The following is a 17,441-nucleotide window of genomic DNA, read 5'->3' as shown; positions in this document are numbered from 1 at the left end:
GAAATGTCAAGAAGTAGGTGAACCTAAAGACAGAAATTAGAGTGGTGTTTGCAAGGGTGGCAGGAAGGGCTAGAGTAAGTGGTAAATGACTGCTAGCAGGTACAGTGTTTCCTTGGGGAGTGATGAAAATGTTCTGTAGTTCTTCTATAACACTGATGATTTTGTAACCTTGAGAATGAATGCTACACTTTGAGATAGTGAAGCTTTTGTTACCTGAATTACATCTCAATTAAGGCTTTTTTCAACTGTCCTATGAAAGGATTTTAGCATTATTTTTCTATCTTCTTCCTTTTAAATAAGCGAAATGAATAAATACTTTACTAAATTACTTCTGTGTGTTCCAATCCCAGTAATTTATGGAAACTCAGTGTAACTGCATAGCTTTTCTGATGTTCGTCAAACCTGGGTATAGTTTCTGCAAGCAACTTTTGCTGAGTTCAGTATTGGAATCCAGCACAGCTAAGTGAATTTGTTGTCTCACTGCTGTGTCTTTAAAATTCACACATCAGCTTTCAGAAGCCATAAAGTCAATTCTGGATTTGTGTTTTCTTGTGACAGTATGGACAGAATGTCATGGGTGATGGAGGTTCATGGTCCTGTAATTCCCAAAGAAGAAGACTTCTGCTGAGACACACATCTGTATTTGAATTCAGAATAATAATTCCAGCCTCTAAGTCTGCGGGAGTTTCCAAAATCTCATTTAGGCTCACCTTCCAAGATATGCTTCCCTGATGATCTCAAAACCTTCAAAGTCAGATCTCTCTCTCCCTCCCTGCCCCCAATCTGGCTTTCAAAAAATGCACAAAAGCCAACAAACATTGTGATCTTTCATAGGTCTCCAAAACATTGACACGGCAGAACTCTGAGACAGTCTAAACCAAGCTCACGTTGATGCTTGATTTTCTTGATTGACAAGGTAGTTTGGTTCTTATTTTGTGTTGCATGTCTAGTAAAATGTAACAAAATGTAGGTTGGACAAGTCTTTATTTACATGGGTTTGAACATGCTTTTGTCTCAGGAAAGCATAGGATTTGAGGTGACGCAGACTGAATTAAAGGCCAGCTCCTCTATAAAGTTCCTGAGTGACCTTGACTAAGTCACTTGACACTCTGAGGCTATCACATCTTTTGCAATAGAGTATAATGGAAATGACTACCACACTTTGTTCCAAGGGAAAAAAAAATAAAATAATCACTGTAAACTTAAATAAAAATGTGTTTTAGAGATATGTGTTGTTTTGTAGTATAAGCATTTGTTTAATTCCTAAGTAGCCACATGCCCTTCTTGAGTTTGCAACTCAAATAATCAACCACCCCTCAAAAGTTAGCAGGCAGTCTATTATTAGAAAACTCTTGGCAAGAGCAAACTAGAGTACATACTTTTCCTTGGAGTCAGGGTTCTGTTTTAGCAAAGTGTGTTTCCATTTTTCTTAGTAAATAAAATGCAATTCACAAATGAGCTGATTTGTTTATTCCTAGCCATGTCTGTTACAGATATTACTATTGCTATACACAATTTGCAAAAGTTATGACCTTTATGCATCCTGGGGTTTTAAAGCAATTCTGTTCTGTGTTGATGTTTTAAACTTCAATGCCATTAAAAATAAAAACCAAAACAAATAAAAGGACTAGATGGTTAACTCCTTAAATTTGCATTCTATTTAAATGTCAGTCTTTATAACAAATGAAATTTCCCAACAAACGTCTTCTAAAATGAGATTAGAGGAGATACTTCATTTAAATTTTATTATAAATGAATTGCCACAAAAATGGAAAGTGAACTGAACCCTGAAGATAGGAATATTACTGGACACCAGCTGACTTTTGTATTTTGGGTCTTGCATGTGCATCAGCCTTGACTGTGTCAACATCAGGGCTAGGTGTGATCAAGAAAACAGCAGGATCGTTTCTAGGTTTTTGAAAACTTACTTGTTGTTAAAAAAAAAAAAAAAATCTTGCTCCAGATCTTGATAACAATGTTTCCTCATGTCTGTAATAGAAATAGTATTAATTTCTATTTTGCTAGGATGATTCCTATGAGGACCGAATTAAATAACATTTAAATTGCTTTAAGCTTGTTACTTTACCAGGACATTCGGTTAAAATATTAAAAAATGACCATGTTTAGACCCTAGAATTGAATGTCTTGGTAGTTCTGTTTTCCATGCGTGTGCAAAATGGCATTTTTATTAGAGTTGTGTCATTTCATTTTCTAGATAATGCTTATTATGGAACATGAGGAAAATGCACAAAGCACAATGGTACAGGCAACCCTGTGTCTTCTAGTACTGCCCTTCCCAGCTCATTACTACTAATATGTTGCGAGTGCTTCAGTTGTGCCTCCTTGATGAATTCTCACCTGAGGAAAAGGACCCCTTCAGGTGCGTGAACCTGGCCCACCAGCTCCAAATCCCCTGCCAGCTGTTGGGGACTGAAATGAGAGGAAGACCAGATATTGCCAAAGCCCAGAAGGCGCAGACGTCTTAGGGTCGCGAAGCCTCTTCGTAAAGCGGCATTTACTGGTTAAGAAGCTTGCGATGCTGGCATTGTGAGCTCAGGGTAGGTTTCTGGGCACTGCTTCCTCGCGCTCTCCTTCAGTCCGCATCGGGCAAACCGTTACGCATCCCTAATTAGGACAGCGTTTTCACACTCTCCACGGCGACGTCGTGCTGGATCAGGTGAAGGACACCTGCCTACGACTCTACGAGGCTGAGTCTTTCCCAGCGATTCGATCTCACCTCCCGCCGAGTATGCCGGTTCAATTATTGGCAGATTAGATTTCTCCTCGCCCCCGCCCTGCCCCCTCGCGGTCCTTCCGAGCAGCGGGAATAAATGATCAGCTCCCGGCCGGTGCTCACCCGAGTGACCAGAGCGCAGCCCAGGGCCCGGAGCGCGCGGGGCAAGCGCTGGCCACCCCTCCCTCTCCCCGCGCAGCCTCCAGCGCCAGGGACAGCTCGCCCTCCTCCGCTCCGAGAGCCGGCGCTCAGCAATCCCGGGCAAGGGCTCGCCTCGCCGGTGACATCACTCACGAAGATACTCCCCTCTCTCAGCGCCTGCCTTAGCGAGGCATCCGTTAGTCTTTCTGCCTCCGTCCACCGCTGGAGAGGGCTCCGCCGTCTTGGGAGAGAGCCGGGCAACGAGGAGCTACGGGACCCCGAGGAGGCGAAAGAGCGAAGGCAGCGAGGGAAGGAGGCCCCCGACAGGCGACAGCATGAAATTCAGCGCAGCGCACTTCTTGCTGCCTATCCTGCCGGCGCTGGTCCTCAGCACCAGGTGAGTCCGAGAGGGTGAGTGACCTGAGCAAGGGGGTGCGGCAGATGCAAGGTTGGTTCCACTGCGGGTCACTGGTGGGGATCAAAGGCTCTACAGCTGTGTGCATCTCCTGCCCAAGTAAGAAAATCACTCTGTGATTCGGACTCAGAAATTCTTCGGGAGAGCAGAACCCTTTTCTGGTTATCCCAGGCCCTTGGAGAAAGTCTCAGGATTGCTCCCAATGAGGGAACCCGGAGCTCTCCCTTCAGAAGGACAGACATTTTCCCCTTCTGCCTTGGTAGAAGTGAACAGAAATCACTGCAATAGTACAAAATCAAGAAAGGAAAGTAGACGAAGGAACTGTCACCAGATGGTGTCTTTCCTATGGACATGTCTAAATAGCCACAGTGCTCCCCCTTCTCTTCTAAGTATACTTGATTTTAAGGTATGGGGAACCAGAGAAAACAAAATAATCCCAGAAGATGCCAATAAGTGTGCAAAAGTTCCCTGACTCCTGAAAAGCCCTGATTAACATCTTGGGTAGGCTTCCTGATGGGTGTTTCCGTTTGTGATTTGAAGACTACGCCTAAATAAGGAGCAGAGAGGCGGTCTAAAGTTAGAAAAGTGATGCAGAGACCCGGGTGATAAACAACTGAGTACTGTACTCTACCACTGGCTGCAGATGGGACTTTAAGCCCCGGCACAGAGGAGCTATTTTTAGTGGAAATTTAAAAAGCAGTGATTGAGAACAGTTTTGTGAGTCCCCGCTTGTTGATCAAGTCCCAAAGTTGGTGATGGGTATGCTTTCTTCCTCCACCAGCGCAACACAAAGGTGGACTGTTTGACTGCCCAGCGCTGAGTCTTGCTTCTGCATGCCCTTAGCATCATATTGGCAGCAACCTCGTTCACTTGGCTACTCTAAAATAAAATAACCCACACAGGATGACGATTCTTTCAAAGCTACATGAGTGGAAACATTATCTGATGGTGCATCTGGTAGAAAATAAAGGGAATGGTATAGGGTTTTATCTCATTTTGAAATGAAGAGTGAAGAAAACTCACGCTTTCTTAAAAATCAAAACTGGAAAATTCTTGAAAGAATTCCTAATCCTCACAACTTCTTTTGTGCTTGAATAATCAAAGTTTCCTTTAGTGTGGAGACTATTTTATTTGGACCCACTAATCAATGAATTTCGTATTTCCTTGCGCAAAGCCCAGGTGACTTTCCTAGACTAAACAGAAATATAAGTTTTATCCTTTATTTCCTCTGAGATTTTCCTGTCACATCAGTTCATAAAATGCAGATTGTTTTAAAGAAGATCACTTTGTTTCCCAGTGTTATAACTTGCTTCAACTACAGAGCTCACTTTAATATTTGTAATTATCTCTAGACAGCTGGATCAAATTATGCATCACAGTTATTTTTGAATTCTTGCCACACACAGTTATGTTTGGTTTAGTAATTATTGGAGAGTTTCTATTTCTAAGGAAAGGAGATTTTCAAAGTTTGGACTCAGCTAGATGATGGACAGCATATGCACGAGATAACAAATACTTAAACGATGTAAAGAGTGCACAGTGATTTTAAAGACAGTGAAAATCTTTAGAATTTGAAATGCACATTTGCTTTTTAACGATGCTATATATTGACTGAAAAATCCAAAGTTTTTCTTTTGCTTATATAATATGAGGGCAAATAGCCAACATCTTTTCCCTTTTATGAAAGTGGTAATTTCTGTAAGGACACAAGCATCTAATCATAGTCAACACATTCATTACAATAAAAATCAGAACAGTCATGGTCGATGCATTGAGACATGAAACTTCTTCAGTGTTGGTTGTATGACCAGTTTTTAAGTTTTGTGGAAAACTCATGCTGTGCTTGAAGAAGGTGAAACCCTCACAATTAGGAGTACATTTCCTTCATATGATTACTCTGTGGTCATTTGTTTGACTAGATTATCACATTACCTTGTGATAGTCAACAAATTTGAAAATGTACATGCTACTATTAATATGCCATTTTAAAAGAAAAGAATATGTTTTAAAGGACTCTAAAGAAGGTCATTCTCTTCACAGTATTTAACAGTTCTTATAGGTGTGTGGTTAATGTGTAGGTTGGAACTTGAACTTTGTAACAACAGTTGCATTAGTAGGGGTGTTCTTACTGTCCTGCTGGGAAAAAAAATGTGTAGCTTAGCCATGGCCACCTGTGACAGTGGGTTTTCTAGCCAAAGACTTCTGTTAACTTAGTTTCTTATTCAGTGGTCTTGTATACAAAGCAAATGACATTTCACATGGTAAGACTACATTGAAAATATTGGCAGAGTGGCAATTGCTATTTTTCTATCATAGCTTCTGAGTGATATTACTTGCCTGTCATTGTCAGGTTCTTTCTAAAGTGTGCGGAATGAGATGTGTTACACAAAAACTATATTTGGTTCATTTTCTTTCTCTGAATTTAGCTTAATACATCTGTGTTTTCTTTCCAAAAGGTCTAAACTTCAATTCTGTTTTAAAGTAAAGGACTTTGTTTTCTGAAACAAATTCTATTGTTGGAGAAAGACAGTCTCTATATAATAGTTTTCTAGCCACAGGGATGACAACCTTGAAACAATTCTTCCATTTACATAAGAATCTTTAATAACTTTCTGTTTCCGTTTGCCTCTCTCTCCTCACTTTTTCTGTAACAACTTTATATGTTGAAGCACACACTGCCATAATTAACTCAGGATGAACATCAATAAACCTCATCCAGAGGCGCTTTGTCTTGAAAGAAAACTGTTTACCTTCAATAGTAGCCAAAGATTTTTCTTTGTTTTAGCTGTAAATCCCAATTTAAAAACTTTTTACAGTTAAAAATACTATTTTAATTTCCTTGCTTCTTGTCTCTCCTGTTTAGAACGTGCATATAAATTCAGGTAAACTAAGGTTAATGAAATGAATAATGGAGCTATAATACAGAAACTCATTTAACCTGTGCACAAATAAATGTGGTCAAGGAAAGAAAACATATGTGTTGTTTTAATAGCTTCAGAGTAGAGTGGCTGTACTTTTTAAACAGCCTCATTCTGTAGAAGCATTAAATTGCTACTCCAAGGCAGCCAGTAATTCACTTCAGAAAGAAGTACTATAGGTACTAAAAGGGATGATAAGGTAAAAACTCTTTAAAAGTTCTTAGTATAGAAATGGACCCGTGGATTGTTGGGAAGGCTTGTACTTTAATCTGCTGAACCTCTGTTCCTTTATGCTGTAGGCACACTCAGCCACGAACCACATGCTGTTGTTCCTTTATGGCTGGGGCAATGAGAATATGGTATATGGTAATCAGTTGGTATTTAGTAATCAGCCATGCAACACTTACTGGCTGTGTGATGTTCCTTAGACACATTGCTTATCTTTGTGCTGTGGCTACACTCTTGATGCCTTTGGATTGTTAAATTTTAAATGACTTGATGGTAAGGGAGACATGGCAGGGGAGTAGTGAAGGTCTACCAATTTCTGGTGGTTTTCCATCAAGCAAGAACTTTGAGCAGATGGTCTGTTATAGTCCTCCCAATAGGAGTCACCTTAGAGGTCTCTCCTGGGCTGTCTGATCAGCAGTCACACCACATGCTTACTCTGGAATCTATTTTTAAATTATACTATATATTTAGGATGCCCAAGGCTATTATTTGTTCTATGCTTTAATCTAATCTCAGGATCAACTTAATGTGCAGGATAAGGAAAAGGACAAGAGTCACAATAAACACAAACAAAACATTTTAGGCTAATAAATTTGATGTAGGAAGGATAAAATGTTTTAACTTTCTCGAAACAATCTGAGGGAATTTAGATTTGTTCCCCTAGTCATGCACGCAATGTGTTTGCCACACATGCCCCTCTATAAAACTCTACCTGCATTTCCTTATTAATGATAATAATTATATCATTCTTTATAACTAGGTTACAGAAATGGTTTTCCTAAAGAAATATTCATATTAGCAATCAAATATTTTGTGTTCTTGAGCTAAAAAAATTCTTGACCTGAATTGCTTATTTCTAGTTGCAGTGTCCAAAATGATTTATTTGGGATTTATTTTATGGTTTTTTTCTCCTGTAACTAATAATAGGGAAACTTCATACATTTATGTTGGAATTTACCAGTGTCCTAACCAAACCCATGTAATTTAAAAAAAAAGAAATTGATTTTCTAATAAGGAGCAAACATCACCAAAACCACTGAGAAGAGTGTGGTTCTAATGGAATGATGCTTGCTCATGTATGTTATGAGGAGTGGTGTATGCCTGTATTTGAGTGACTTCTAGGGGATTTGTTAAGATGCCTTTAACAAATGGAGCTAATCACCTGATTAAATGATGCTGCCTAAAATTATGTTTTCCTCCCACCTTGGTGGGAAAAAAAAAAACACTTTAAACTTGCCTTCCTTCCTGTAGAGATGTCTTTGATGTTTTCGTTCTCATATATTAAGATAGTGCCCACCATCAGTTATCAGGGCAATAAAATCATAGATTAGTTATAAATATCCCTATAATCTAGTCATATAGAAAAATGACCATATAAGTGACAAATTGGGTAAATAACAACAATAAATGCTTTACAAAGTTCAGAGTATGACTGGGGGAGTCAGTGAGTAACACCACCAATGAAGGAGTATCACAAGCAACTTCTTTCCTAGGGCAATGAGAATGATGGTGTTTGGCACAGTTTCAATATCATGTAACACTTATTGGCTATGTGACCTTAGATACGTTGCTTATCTATTCCATCCAGTTTCCTTTTGTACAAAACAAATCTACTTACACAACCTACCTTAGGAATTTGTTCTAAGAACAGAAGAAGACAATCCATGAGGAATCTAGCATATTTTCTGGAATACAGTAAGTGTTCTACCTGTAGAACTATTATGTATTATACATTATATATCATACTTGAATGTTATTTTATTTTCATGAACTCTTATGTCTGTGCTTGATTTGGACATAGCAGAAAAAAAGAAAACTTGAATACAAATCATTTGGAAAACATCAAATTAATAAGAAGCATAATAACAAAAGAGAGAGAAAATTGATAAAAAAAAAAAAAGATCAGAAACAGGAGGTGTCCTGATGGTCATTTGGTAACTAGGCTGGTTCTTCTCAAATGTTTTTATAGTCAGGTGCCTGGATGATGCCATTCACTTGGGTCAACACAAAAATTTCTACTTTTAATTCAATTATGAGAGTGTGATTTAGCACCCCAGAGCTTATATTTAGCTACTTGTGTACCTATTTAAAATGTTATTGCACTTCTACTGTATAAATAATAATATCAAATGAAAGCCATGAGCATAGGTGCCAATTAATTGAAAGAATGGTTTCCCAATACATAGTCAAGTGGCTGAAAAGTTTCTATAATGGCAGGCTTTGGCCCTCAGGATAAAATGCCTGAGTCATATATCAGAGTGGCTTAGTTTAATTCTTAACTTTGAACAAGTGAACCAATGAATAAGAATATTTTCCAATCACCCCCCCCCCAAAAAAAAATAAAAGAAAGTTTCTGTTGTTTTATTTTCTACTTGTTCACTGATTTCATTATCTGCTGACAATATCCGTAAGGTCCAAATACTTAGAAAAATTAAAAGAAGAAAAGGTAACAATATGAATATTTTTGTTTTCCTGTGATAGATACCAATTTTAAAAATCACTGATACAGAAGAATCCCACCTTTTTTATATGATTAAGAGTCATCATATAAAAAGAAAATCATGCTAACACAGTTTGCAGACAAATTTAGAGATCATCTAGGCTTGACTACTTATCGTATATATTATCTTACTCTTCAGTTAAGATGCAGACCATGGCATGAAATTTTTCCCCCATGATCATTATGTGTATACATGTGTGTTAAACATTGTATCTGTCAATATGTATAGAACAGGGTGTGATATACTGCTAAGTGGAAATAAATTATATAGTCCTTGTTAAGTCTGCTTCAGAGAAAGAGCACCTGTTTGCTTTGACTTTTAATAACTGTTTCCTGAGTACAGAAGGCAAAGAAACATTTAATGTAAACCATTCCATTCAGACACAAGCTGAAGGTCAATCCAGAAATCAGTGTGCTCTGAGAATGCTCTCATAAACGCTAGGAGACACCATTATACCATGGGTGGTGATTGCATTGCAATTATGTCTGACTTGTTTGGTTTTGCTTTTAAGAGTTTTAATCTCTTCAAGTGTACTTTAAAGAGTCTACACTTGGGGACCATGCTGAGAATACAAGGTTGTGCTATAGTCCATAGCTGTACATTTTAGAAATGAGAAAACCAAGGTTTAGTGTGTTTGGGACTTGTCTAAGATACAGAAGGAAACTAAAACCAGAGTCCAAAACTTTCTGCAGTGATGTTTATGTTCTTATATGACTGATATCTATGATATATCCCTTCTGTAATCAAGCAATGTGTGAAAATGTGGTACCTATGTTCTATATGAAACTTCTCTACTAATTCTAGAATATAAGCTAATTTAAGAAAAAAATTCTCTGATCATATTTAATCATGAGAGAACTACAGGCTATAGACAAAGGGAATTATAGTATAAAGGAGCTGAACCCATTTGTCATTCTGTATTCAGTTGATTTTGAAGAGTGAGCTGACCTAAAAAAATATTCTAGGTCATTTTCCAAACCAAAACTGAGTCATTAGTGAAATCTCACCATTGCACACACTTTACTTCTCACCTATTATGGTTACTGTTAACTTTTCAATTGTATTTTAAAATGTGATTTTTTTCCTTTAAGATCTTTTCATTGAAATCATTACTATAAATATAGTTCCCAGACTTTTCTCTTATTGTCCATACCTGTGACATCCATGCTAAAATTGTGTGCCCATTGTTCAATGGATAGCATACTTACTATCTTGCAAAAATGAATTTCTAATATGTTCACATCTAGTTTTCAAATATTACGACATTGTTTTTTTTTAGTCTACAATTTCTGTACACTTTCATAATAGGTGATGTGCAGCTTATAGTCATATAACATCTTTACCATCAGTGTCTATATCACAGACTGTATAGTTGGCAGCTTGAGGCACATATTTCTCATTTATAAAATGGAAAGTAATAATAACCTAACATTCAGGTTTATAAAGATTGAATAAACTAGGTTTAATGTGTATCACATGGCATGGAGCATAGCTGTATTTTGTAGTATATCAAAAAATGCTAAGATGTGTAGCTATTACTACATATTATCTATTACATAGATATTACAGTTTAATGTATTGCTTTTATATAGGCCAACTCAAGCAATCAACATATGACTTAATAGTTTTATTAAAAATAAACATTAGCTCCTTAATTTCAAAGTTATAGGAAAATTATGACATTGTGATCTATTTCCTCTTCAGATGATACTGGGTGCAGGATGGACAGTGAACAAGGTAATTGACTGTCCCTCCTGAAGATTTGAAACATTTACCCATTTCTGTGACAAAAAGCACACAAATGAGTACCTGAGGAGATAATGTTTTATTCTACATTCAAATGTTTGCTGATGAGTAAGTGAGAGATATAGACATTTTCTTCTTGTCTTCAACTTCTCCTTTTGTTTTTTATCCTTTTGTACTCAATAGACAATGGCTTGAAAAGTGTGCAATGACTTACTGTTTTCCAAACTAGTCTTTGCATGTGAGCAGTGGTATCTGTAAGGGCTGATGGGTCAGCCCTCATCTCTGGTCTCCTATGTGGGGTATGGCTGCTCTGCTCATCATGCAAAGGATTATGGGCATTTCTAATTTCCTCCTCTTCAGGAGTTCAAAACACACTCTTAGCATCTACAAGCACTAGCTAATTCATGAGGTGGGAGTTTAGGGAAAGGGTGGAGGTTGTAAGAGAAGTTTGCATAGGTTTACATCCCAAAATGAGAAATCAAACAGCAATTTTGGATGGTATTACTTGCTATGTGAATGTAAAAATATAATTTAACATCTCATGCGCACATTCTTATGATCACTAAAACATGTTAACAGTGCCTCTGTCATGCAAATGTCAAGAAGACCAAAAATGACTGTATATAAAGAGTGATGTCAAGAACACAGAAACAAAGCTCAATATATTATCATTCTTGTATTATCTGATTGAATGGCTTAGAGAAATTTTACCATACCTGAATGTACTTTCATTCCCAAAACAGTAATTATTAATAAAAGTTTATCTTGGACTACTGTAGGCAAGTCAGAATCATTGGAGAATGATTTCTTACCCTCCCTTTCTGTAGGTTAAAGCAAGCAAACAAACAAACATAAGCCCAGAATAGAAACTACCTTTTTCAGGCAAGCTCACAAAGGTGATTTGGTATCAATGTGAAAAGCAATTTTGTTATCATAAGGACTCTTAGTTAAGAACACTAATATAATACCTGTGACATTCTCAAAAAAAAACAAAAACAAAAACAAAAACACTTGGCATCACCTGGCATGCCTTCTATTTGATGTCTAAAATCTCCAAATTGTGTTGCAAGTATGATCAAACATCAAATATAGTTATTAGAGTTGTATTCCTATAATATCACAGTAACACCTTTACAGAAGATTCATTAAACAAATTTACCTAAAAAAGTTTTAACTAGAGTAATATATATTAAACTAGAACAGCATAAACATTAACAAGACTTTCTACAGTTTGAGGGTCCTGGACTCTTATAAGTGATCGTAGAATAAGATAAAGTTGTTTATGACCTTCAGAGAATGGTCTGGAAGAGGGGCTGGGATGGCACAGAAAGATGAGAAACCTGGTGCAAGGGAGGTCTTTGAAAGTTATGTGCATGGGAAGCGATGGCAAGAGTGAGGAAAAACACCCCCTGGATCAATAACCTTCCGTTGTTTTGTTCCTATTTTGTATTTTTTTTAAAAAAATTTTTTCTTTGCTATTGCTTACATTCACTTGTTACCAGTATTTGAAGTAAACTAAGCCCTTACAATTGGACAGGAAATTGGGGAATGCCTCTGAATTAAAAAAAAGAAGCAAGAAAATGCATGAAGAATTAAAGTGACATGTTGGCAAGATACAGAAATGGTTGAAGAAACTCTGTATTGTTGACAGTATGTGGCTTTTCCTTTCAGATGCCACAGAGCGAGATGTGAGCTCATGCTACAAATAGGAAGTTCATGGATAAAATGGAAGAAAATTGTTCTGTTTTTGAGTTTATCATCTAGAAAGATATTGAAGTATATTGAATCCTTTGTGTGTGTGTGATCTATTTTTCTTTCAGTTGGTTGTTTTATACAATTGTAACTTACAGGTTCAGACAGCATTTTGAGCACTAATCATGTCCCTGGAAGTGTGCTAGCTACTTGCTTCCTGACACTTGACCCTTATCTCCTTATAACACATTACATTACTGCATGTTTTATCTCTAGGGGAACCTGAATTTTGGACACATTAAATAATTAGCCTATATTTGCCCCAGCTGGGAAGCAGTCAAATCCTAGACCATTGTTCTGAGAATGACTTTATAAATGAAACTACTGTCCTGGAATCTAGTTCCTTTTTACATCTACACTGAAGAAAAATAATAATCTATGCTACACACAAGAATGCTGGAACTAAGCCATGTTGTCAATAACTGCATGTTTTCATGAGATGAGACATGCTGCATGAAAAATATTCTTAAAATAAATCAGCCTAAGAAATGCATTAGTGTGAAGACCAGCCCAATTGAAGCCATTGTTATAGATACAAAAGTGTGCCAGCTAATTTTATCATTTCAATATATGTATAAGTAGTGTGTATGTTCTGAGAGTATGCCTTCTCCAAGTGTACTCCTCAGTGTACATAAATAAGACTATTCTTGGGGTACTTCTCAAAAAGACACATTCCAGCTCCTTTCCCACACTGGTTAGCCTCTCTGAGGGAAAAAAAACAGTGAATTTTCATCTTAATATGAAATTTGATGCTTCTTATGTACATGAAAGCTATGAACCACTGCTCCAGTATTTGAGAACTATGGAGTCCAGAATACTTTGATCTCTGGCACTTACTCAACATGAAATTTGCAGCTGAAATCAAGAGGATGGGAAGATGATGAGGTTTTGGTGAAAATCACACTGAATTTCACATGTATATAAATATATTTAATAAGTGAGTATCTTGTCATGCACCAAACTTCATTTATCCATGAAGTAGCATAAAAATAATTCTCTTCTTCATGATTCTCTCTGCCAAGAACTGAGAAAATGCTCAAACCCACTCAGTGTAAATCTATTTTACATGGGTTTATCATGTTAATACCTGTGAGTGAGGTGAAATCTCTTAGGTACACAGAATAGAATGCAAAACTCTTTTTGGCTAGCTTTCATCACTCCAAATTATATACTAAACAAACAATGAAAACTAAAACCTATCTATGAAGCCGGAAGATTGCTTATTGCTTTCTACTTGGCGGCAAGAAATCAGTGTTATCACACCTCAGATAAACATTATTTAGTCTCATAAAAAATGAACATATCTATCATCCCTCTCTGCTCATAGGAGGCAGTTGATTTTTCATAATTAGGGCATATTTTTTTTTTCTTTTTGGTGAACTGTGCAACTGTGATAGCCACGGTGGCTTGAGGTTTTTCTCTTTGCTACACCAATCAGTTTTCTTGACGTAAAATGTTACACACAAATAAAAAAGATAATATATTAAATAATAGCTGTCAGTTATGTAGTATTTATCTTTAGCTAGGTTAATACTTAAAATGAATTTAAAAAGTGGTTACTGATGCTGTCTCACTTTATAAACATGAAAATTAGTGCACACAGGGGCTAGATTACTTGTCCAAACTCTTAAATTGTCAAGTAGCAGAATCTTAATTCAAACCCCAATCTTTTCTGAGCCCACCCTCTTTCTCACTGTACAATAGCACCTCCTAGTGTGTAAAGAAAAGCATACCCTCACTCAAATAAAAAATTTATACTCAGTGAAGAAAGCAAAAAGCAACTTCCTTGTAGGTATCCTTGGAGCTCAAAACTAAAGATGACAGATCTCTTAGTTAATAGTCTAACAAATGTTTATTTCTATCATGAAAGAAAAATGAATATGAAATGATCTTTTTGTGTAGATATGTTTTCTACAAACACTAGTGAACTATGATGTACTATTTTCTAGCTCCAGATAGCTTTCAAATATACACTGTGGTATTTAGGAGCAAGTGTGAAGGCTGACCTACATTCTAATTGCTCTTCCTTTTCTATCTGTGAAGTTCTAGATAGTGGTCTCAACAGTTCAAGCTCAAAAACTTAGTTTTTTAAAAGTAACTTGCAATAGTAGATAAACATTATTGTTTCTTTTCTGTGTATAAGAACTGTACTAAATATATCACTAGGGCAACTTTAATGTATTCAGTGTCTCATGGAGGTACTTTATAAATTCAGACATTAGGGATTAGAAATTAATATTTTTAAAGCTCACAAACAACTAAATGGTAGAGATGGAATTCGAACCCACAGTTTAATAAGCAGAAGACCCAAGGTTAGAATCCTAAGGTAATAAAAGCACTAAAATTTTTATTTGTCTAGGCATTTGAGAAATGACTCAAAAACAAAGGAGCAATTGATAACCATGTGCGTTCTGGGACTGGGGAAAGGGAATTGTGTCAGGTCCAGTAATGTGGTCCCTGAGTGAGGGTTGGTACATGGTAACTTTACTCCTTCTCTTTGCATATGGACCCTCAAGGCATTCTATGTCATCAAAACACCTTTTGTTTCACAGAATGACTCATCATTTGGACTCATTCTGTCTTCAGAGCTTGACCATTTAATTCTAATGAAATAATGTTGCTGATAATAGCTGCCAGGTTTTCTGAAGGAAGCATACCTATTGATGATTTAATAGAACTGCACTTCCAATGGTAATTAGATATGGTAAATCAGAAGGCTTGATGTCATGTCAACATTGGCATCATGGCATTTATGTGTGTTTATGCATGCGTATGTGTATAAATGCATACAATATACACCATGCAAGTGTACCTAATTTATGGAGTATATTGTATATGCAATTTTAATAAGCATATCAAACATACATTGATATTTTGCAGTTTACTGAGAACTTCCCCTTGAAAATAGATCTTGTTTGATAACATACTACCATTAACCAAGTTCTAAGAGCATTACAATGTTTCCTTTGTGTCTACCTTTCTTCCAAACTGAAGTTAGACATGAAAATGTAATAATGGGCCTATCTCCCCTACATACACTTTTACTCAAGTTACATCACATTAAAAATAATTCCGAAAGACAGCCTTGAAGGAAAGTGGGTATCATATGAGGGAGATGTAATATTTTTATTTCAATGTTTTTTTCTAAATTTTAATGTTCATATCTCTTCATAGCACCTTCTATAGAAGTAGTAACAATCTATAGATGAAGAGATAATTAGTAATGATAACTATGTAGCCCAAAGCCGTGCTCTGGGTTCCATTTTGCAAACTCAGTTTGCATGGGACCTAGATGTTGGAAGACTTGCCTACTGGCTGGCTTCTGAACCTTAAAGGAAGAAAAAGAGAAGAGTGAGATGGGTATGAGGAATCAGAATGTATATTATAATGTTCCTGGTTTTCTTTTAGAGATGATGTCTAAGCAGCATTTGATATGCTTGCTTTTTTTCATATGTGGCTTTAGCCCTGTGGTTGTTTGTCAGTGTCATAAGTCAATGTGAACCTTACTGTATTAATTGGCAATGATTTAGTTTTTTACATGTTAGACAATTCCAAATTATAGTGCTTTAAAATGCATAAAATGCATTTTATGCATAAAAATGCATAAAAACTTTTAAAGTACATAAAATTTTTTCGGTCTTACATATATTTAACAGATTAGGAAATCAAGAGCTAGTTGGGCCGGCGCCGCGGCTCACTAGGCTAATCCTCCGCCTAGCGGCGCCGGCACACCGGGTTCTAGTCCCGGTCGGGGCGCCGGGTTCTGTCCCGGTTGCCCCTCTTCCAGGCCAGCCCTCTGCTGTGGCCAGGGAGTGCAGTGGAGGATGGCCCAGGTGCTTGGGCCCTGCACCCCATGGGAGACCAGGAAAAGCACCTGGCTCCTGGCTCCTGCCATCGGATCAGCGCGGTGCGCCGGCCGCAGCGCGCCGGCCGCGGCGGCCATTGGAGGGTGAACCAACGGCAAAGGAAGACCTTTCTCTCTGTCTCTCTCTCTCACTATCCACTCTGCCTGTTAAAAAAAAAAAAAAAAAAAAAAAAAAAAAAGAGCTAGTTGGTTCCTTATGGTCATCAAGTAGGCAAACATTAATATGTTAATTTTTATGGACCTAAAGTAGTTTACATTCATCAGACTTTACACTTACATATATACGTGCATGCACACACACACAGACTGTCACTGACCTATGGTGCTTTGATTTATGATTTTTTGAGCTTACAGTGGTATAACTACAATGTACATTCAGTAGAAACTGTACTTTAACATACATTAACTGTACTTTCAAGGTGAATGCTCATAGAATCATTCCATTTTTCACTTTTGGGATGGTATTCAACAAATTACATGATATATTCAACAGCTGTTAGAAAATGGACTTAGTGTTAGATGATATTGTCCACTGGAGGCTAACATAAATGTTCTGAGTGTTTTTAGGGTAAGCCATGCTAAGCTGTATTGACTAGATTATGTATATTAAATGCATTTTCATATCACAATATTCTCAACATATAAGTTTATGAGGATATAACCCCACTGCAAGTAAAAGAACATCTGTTTATATGTACACAAACATAAAATATGTGTGTATATACATAGATATGTATATATACACAAGTAGATAGTATGCTTTGCGACTGTGTTGATGGAAAGATGGATATATTATTATTGATTAAAGATAGAAATATATATATTTATATATATATATATCCTAAAAGTTCACTTAAAATCTGAATGTAAAAGAATTTTTAAGATGTTCATGGGCCTGTAAAAACATTGTGTGCTAGGGAGTTATCGTGCCTATTATGCCTAGTAGATAAGTTAGTTCTGTGAGTAGAGACACAGGCTCTGTCCAGCTCTGCAGTTAAAACCCTTACTTTCATTGTCTAACATGGTTGTTGGAGTTGAAATCATTCTCTTGAACTGCACCACATGCTGCCTTCCTTTTCAAATGTTTCTCATTTTCTGGACCTAGCAGAGTAACTATATCCATCTACATAGGAATTTAGGA

General features: G+C 36.9%; 1 protein-coding gene across 2 annotated transcripts in view; it reads left to right on the top strand.

Moving 5' to 3' along the window:
* Window positions 1–2,718: 2,718 nt before the first annotated feature.
* Window positions 2,719–17,441, top strand: part of LUZP2 (leucine zipper protein 2) — a 527,143-nt gene continuing 512,420 nt past the window's right edge. Inside the window, exon 1 of one of the 2 annotated variants that reach the window (XM_008268979.4) lies at window positions 2,719–3,272. In XM_008268979.4, coding sequence (XP_008267201.1) covers window positions 2,832–3,272 — 441 coding nt within the window. In that variant the 5' untranslated portion in view covers window positions 2,719–2,831. The remainder of the gene's footprint in view (window positions 3,273–17,441) is intronic. The other variant, XM_051852030.2, reaches the window with a different exon arrangement.

The sequence above is a fragment of the Oryctolagus cuniculus genome, chromosome 1 (genome assembly GCF_964237555.1).
Source record: "Oryctolagus cuniculus chromosome 1, mOryCun1.1, whole genome shotgun sequence".
NCBI lineage: Eukaryota > Metazoa > Chordata > Mammalia > Lagomorpha > Leporidae > Oryctolagus > Oryctolagus cuniculus.
The sequence above is the reverse complement of the archived record's forward strand: the minus strand, read 5'-3'. Positions and strand labels throughout refer to the sequence as shown.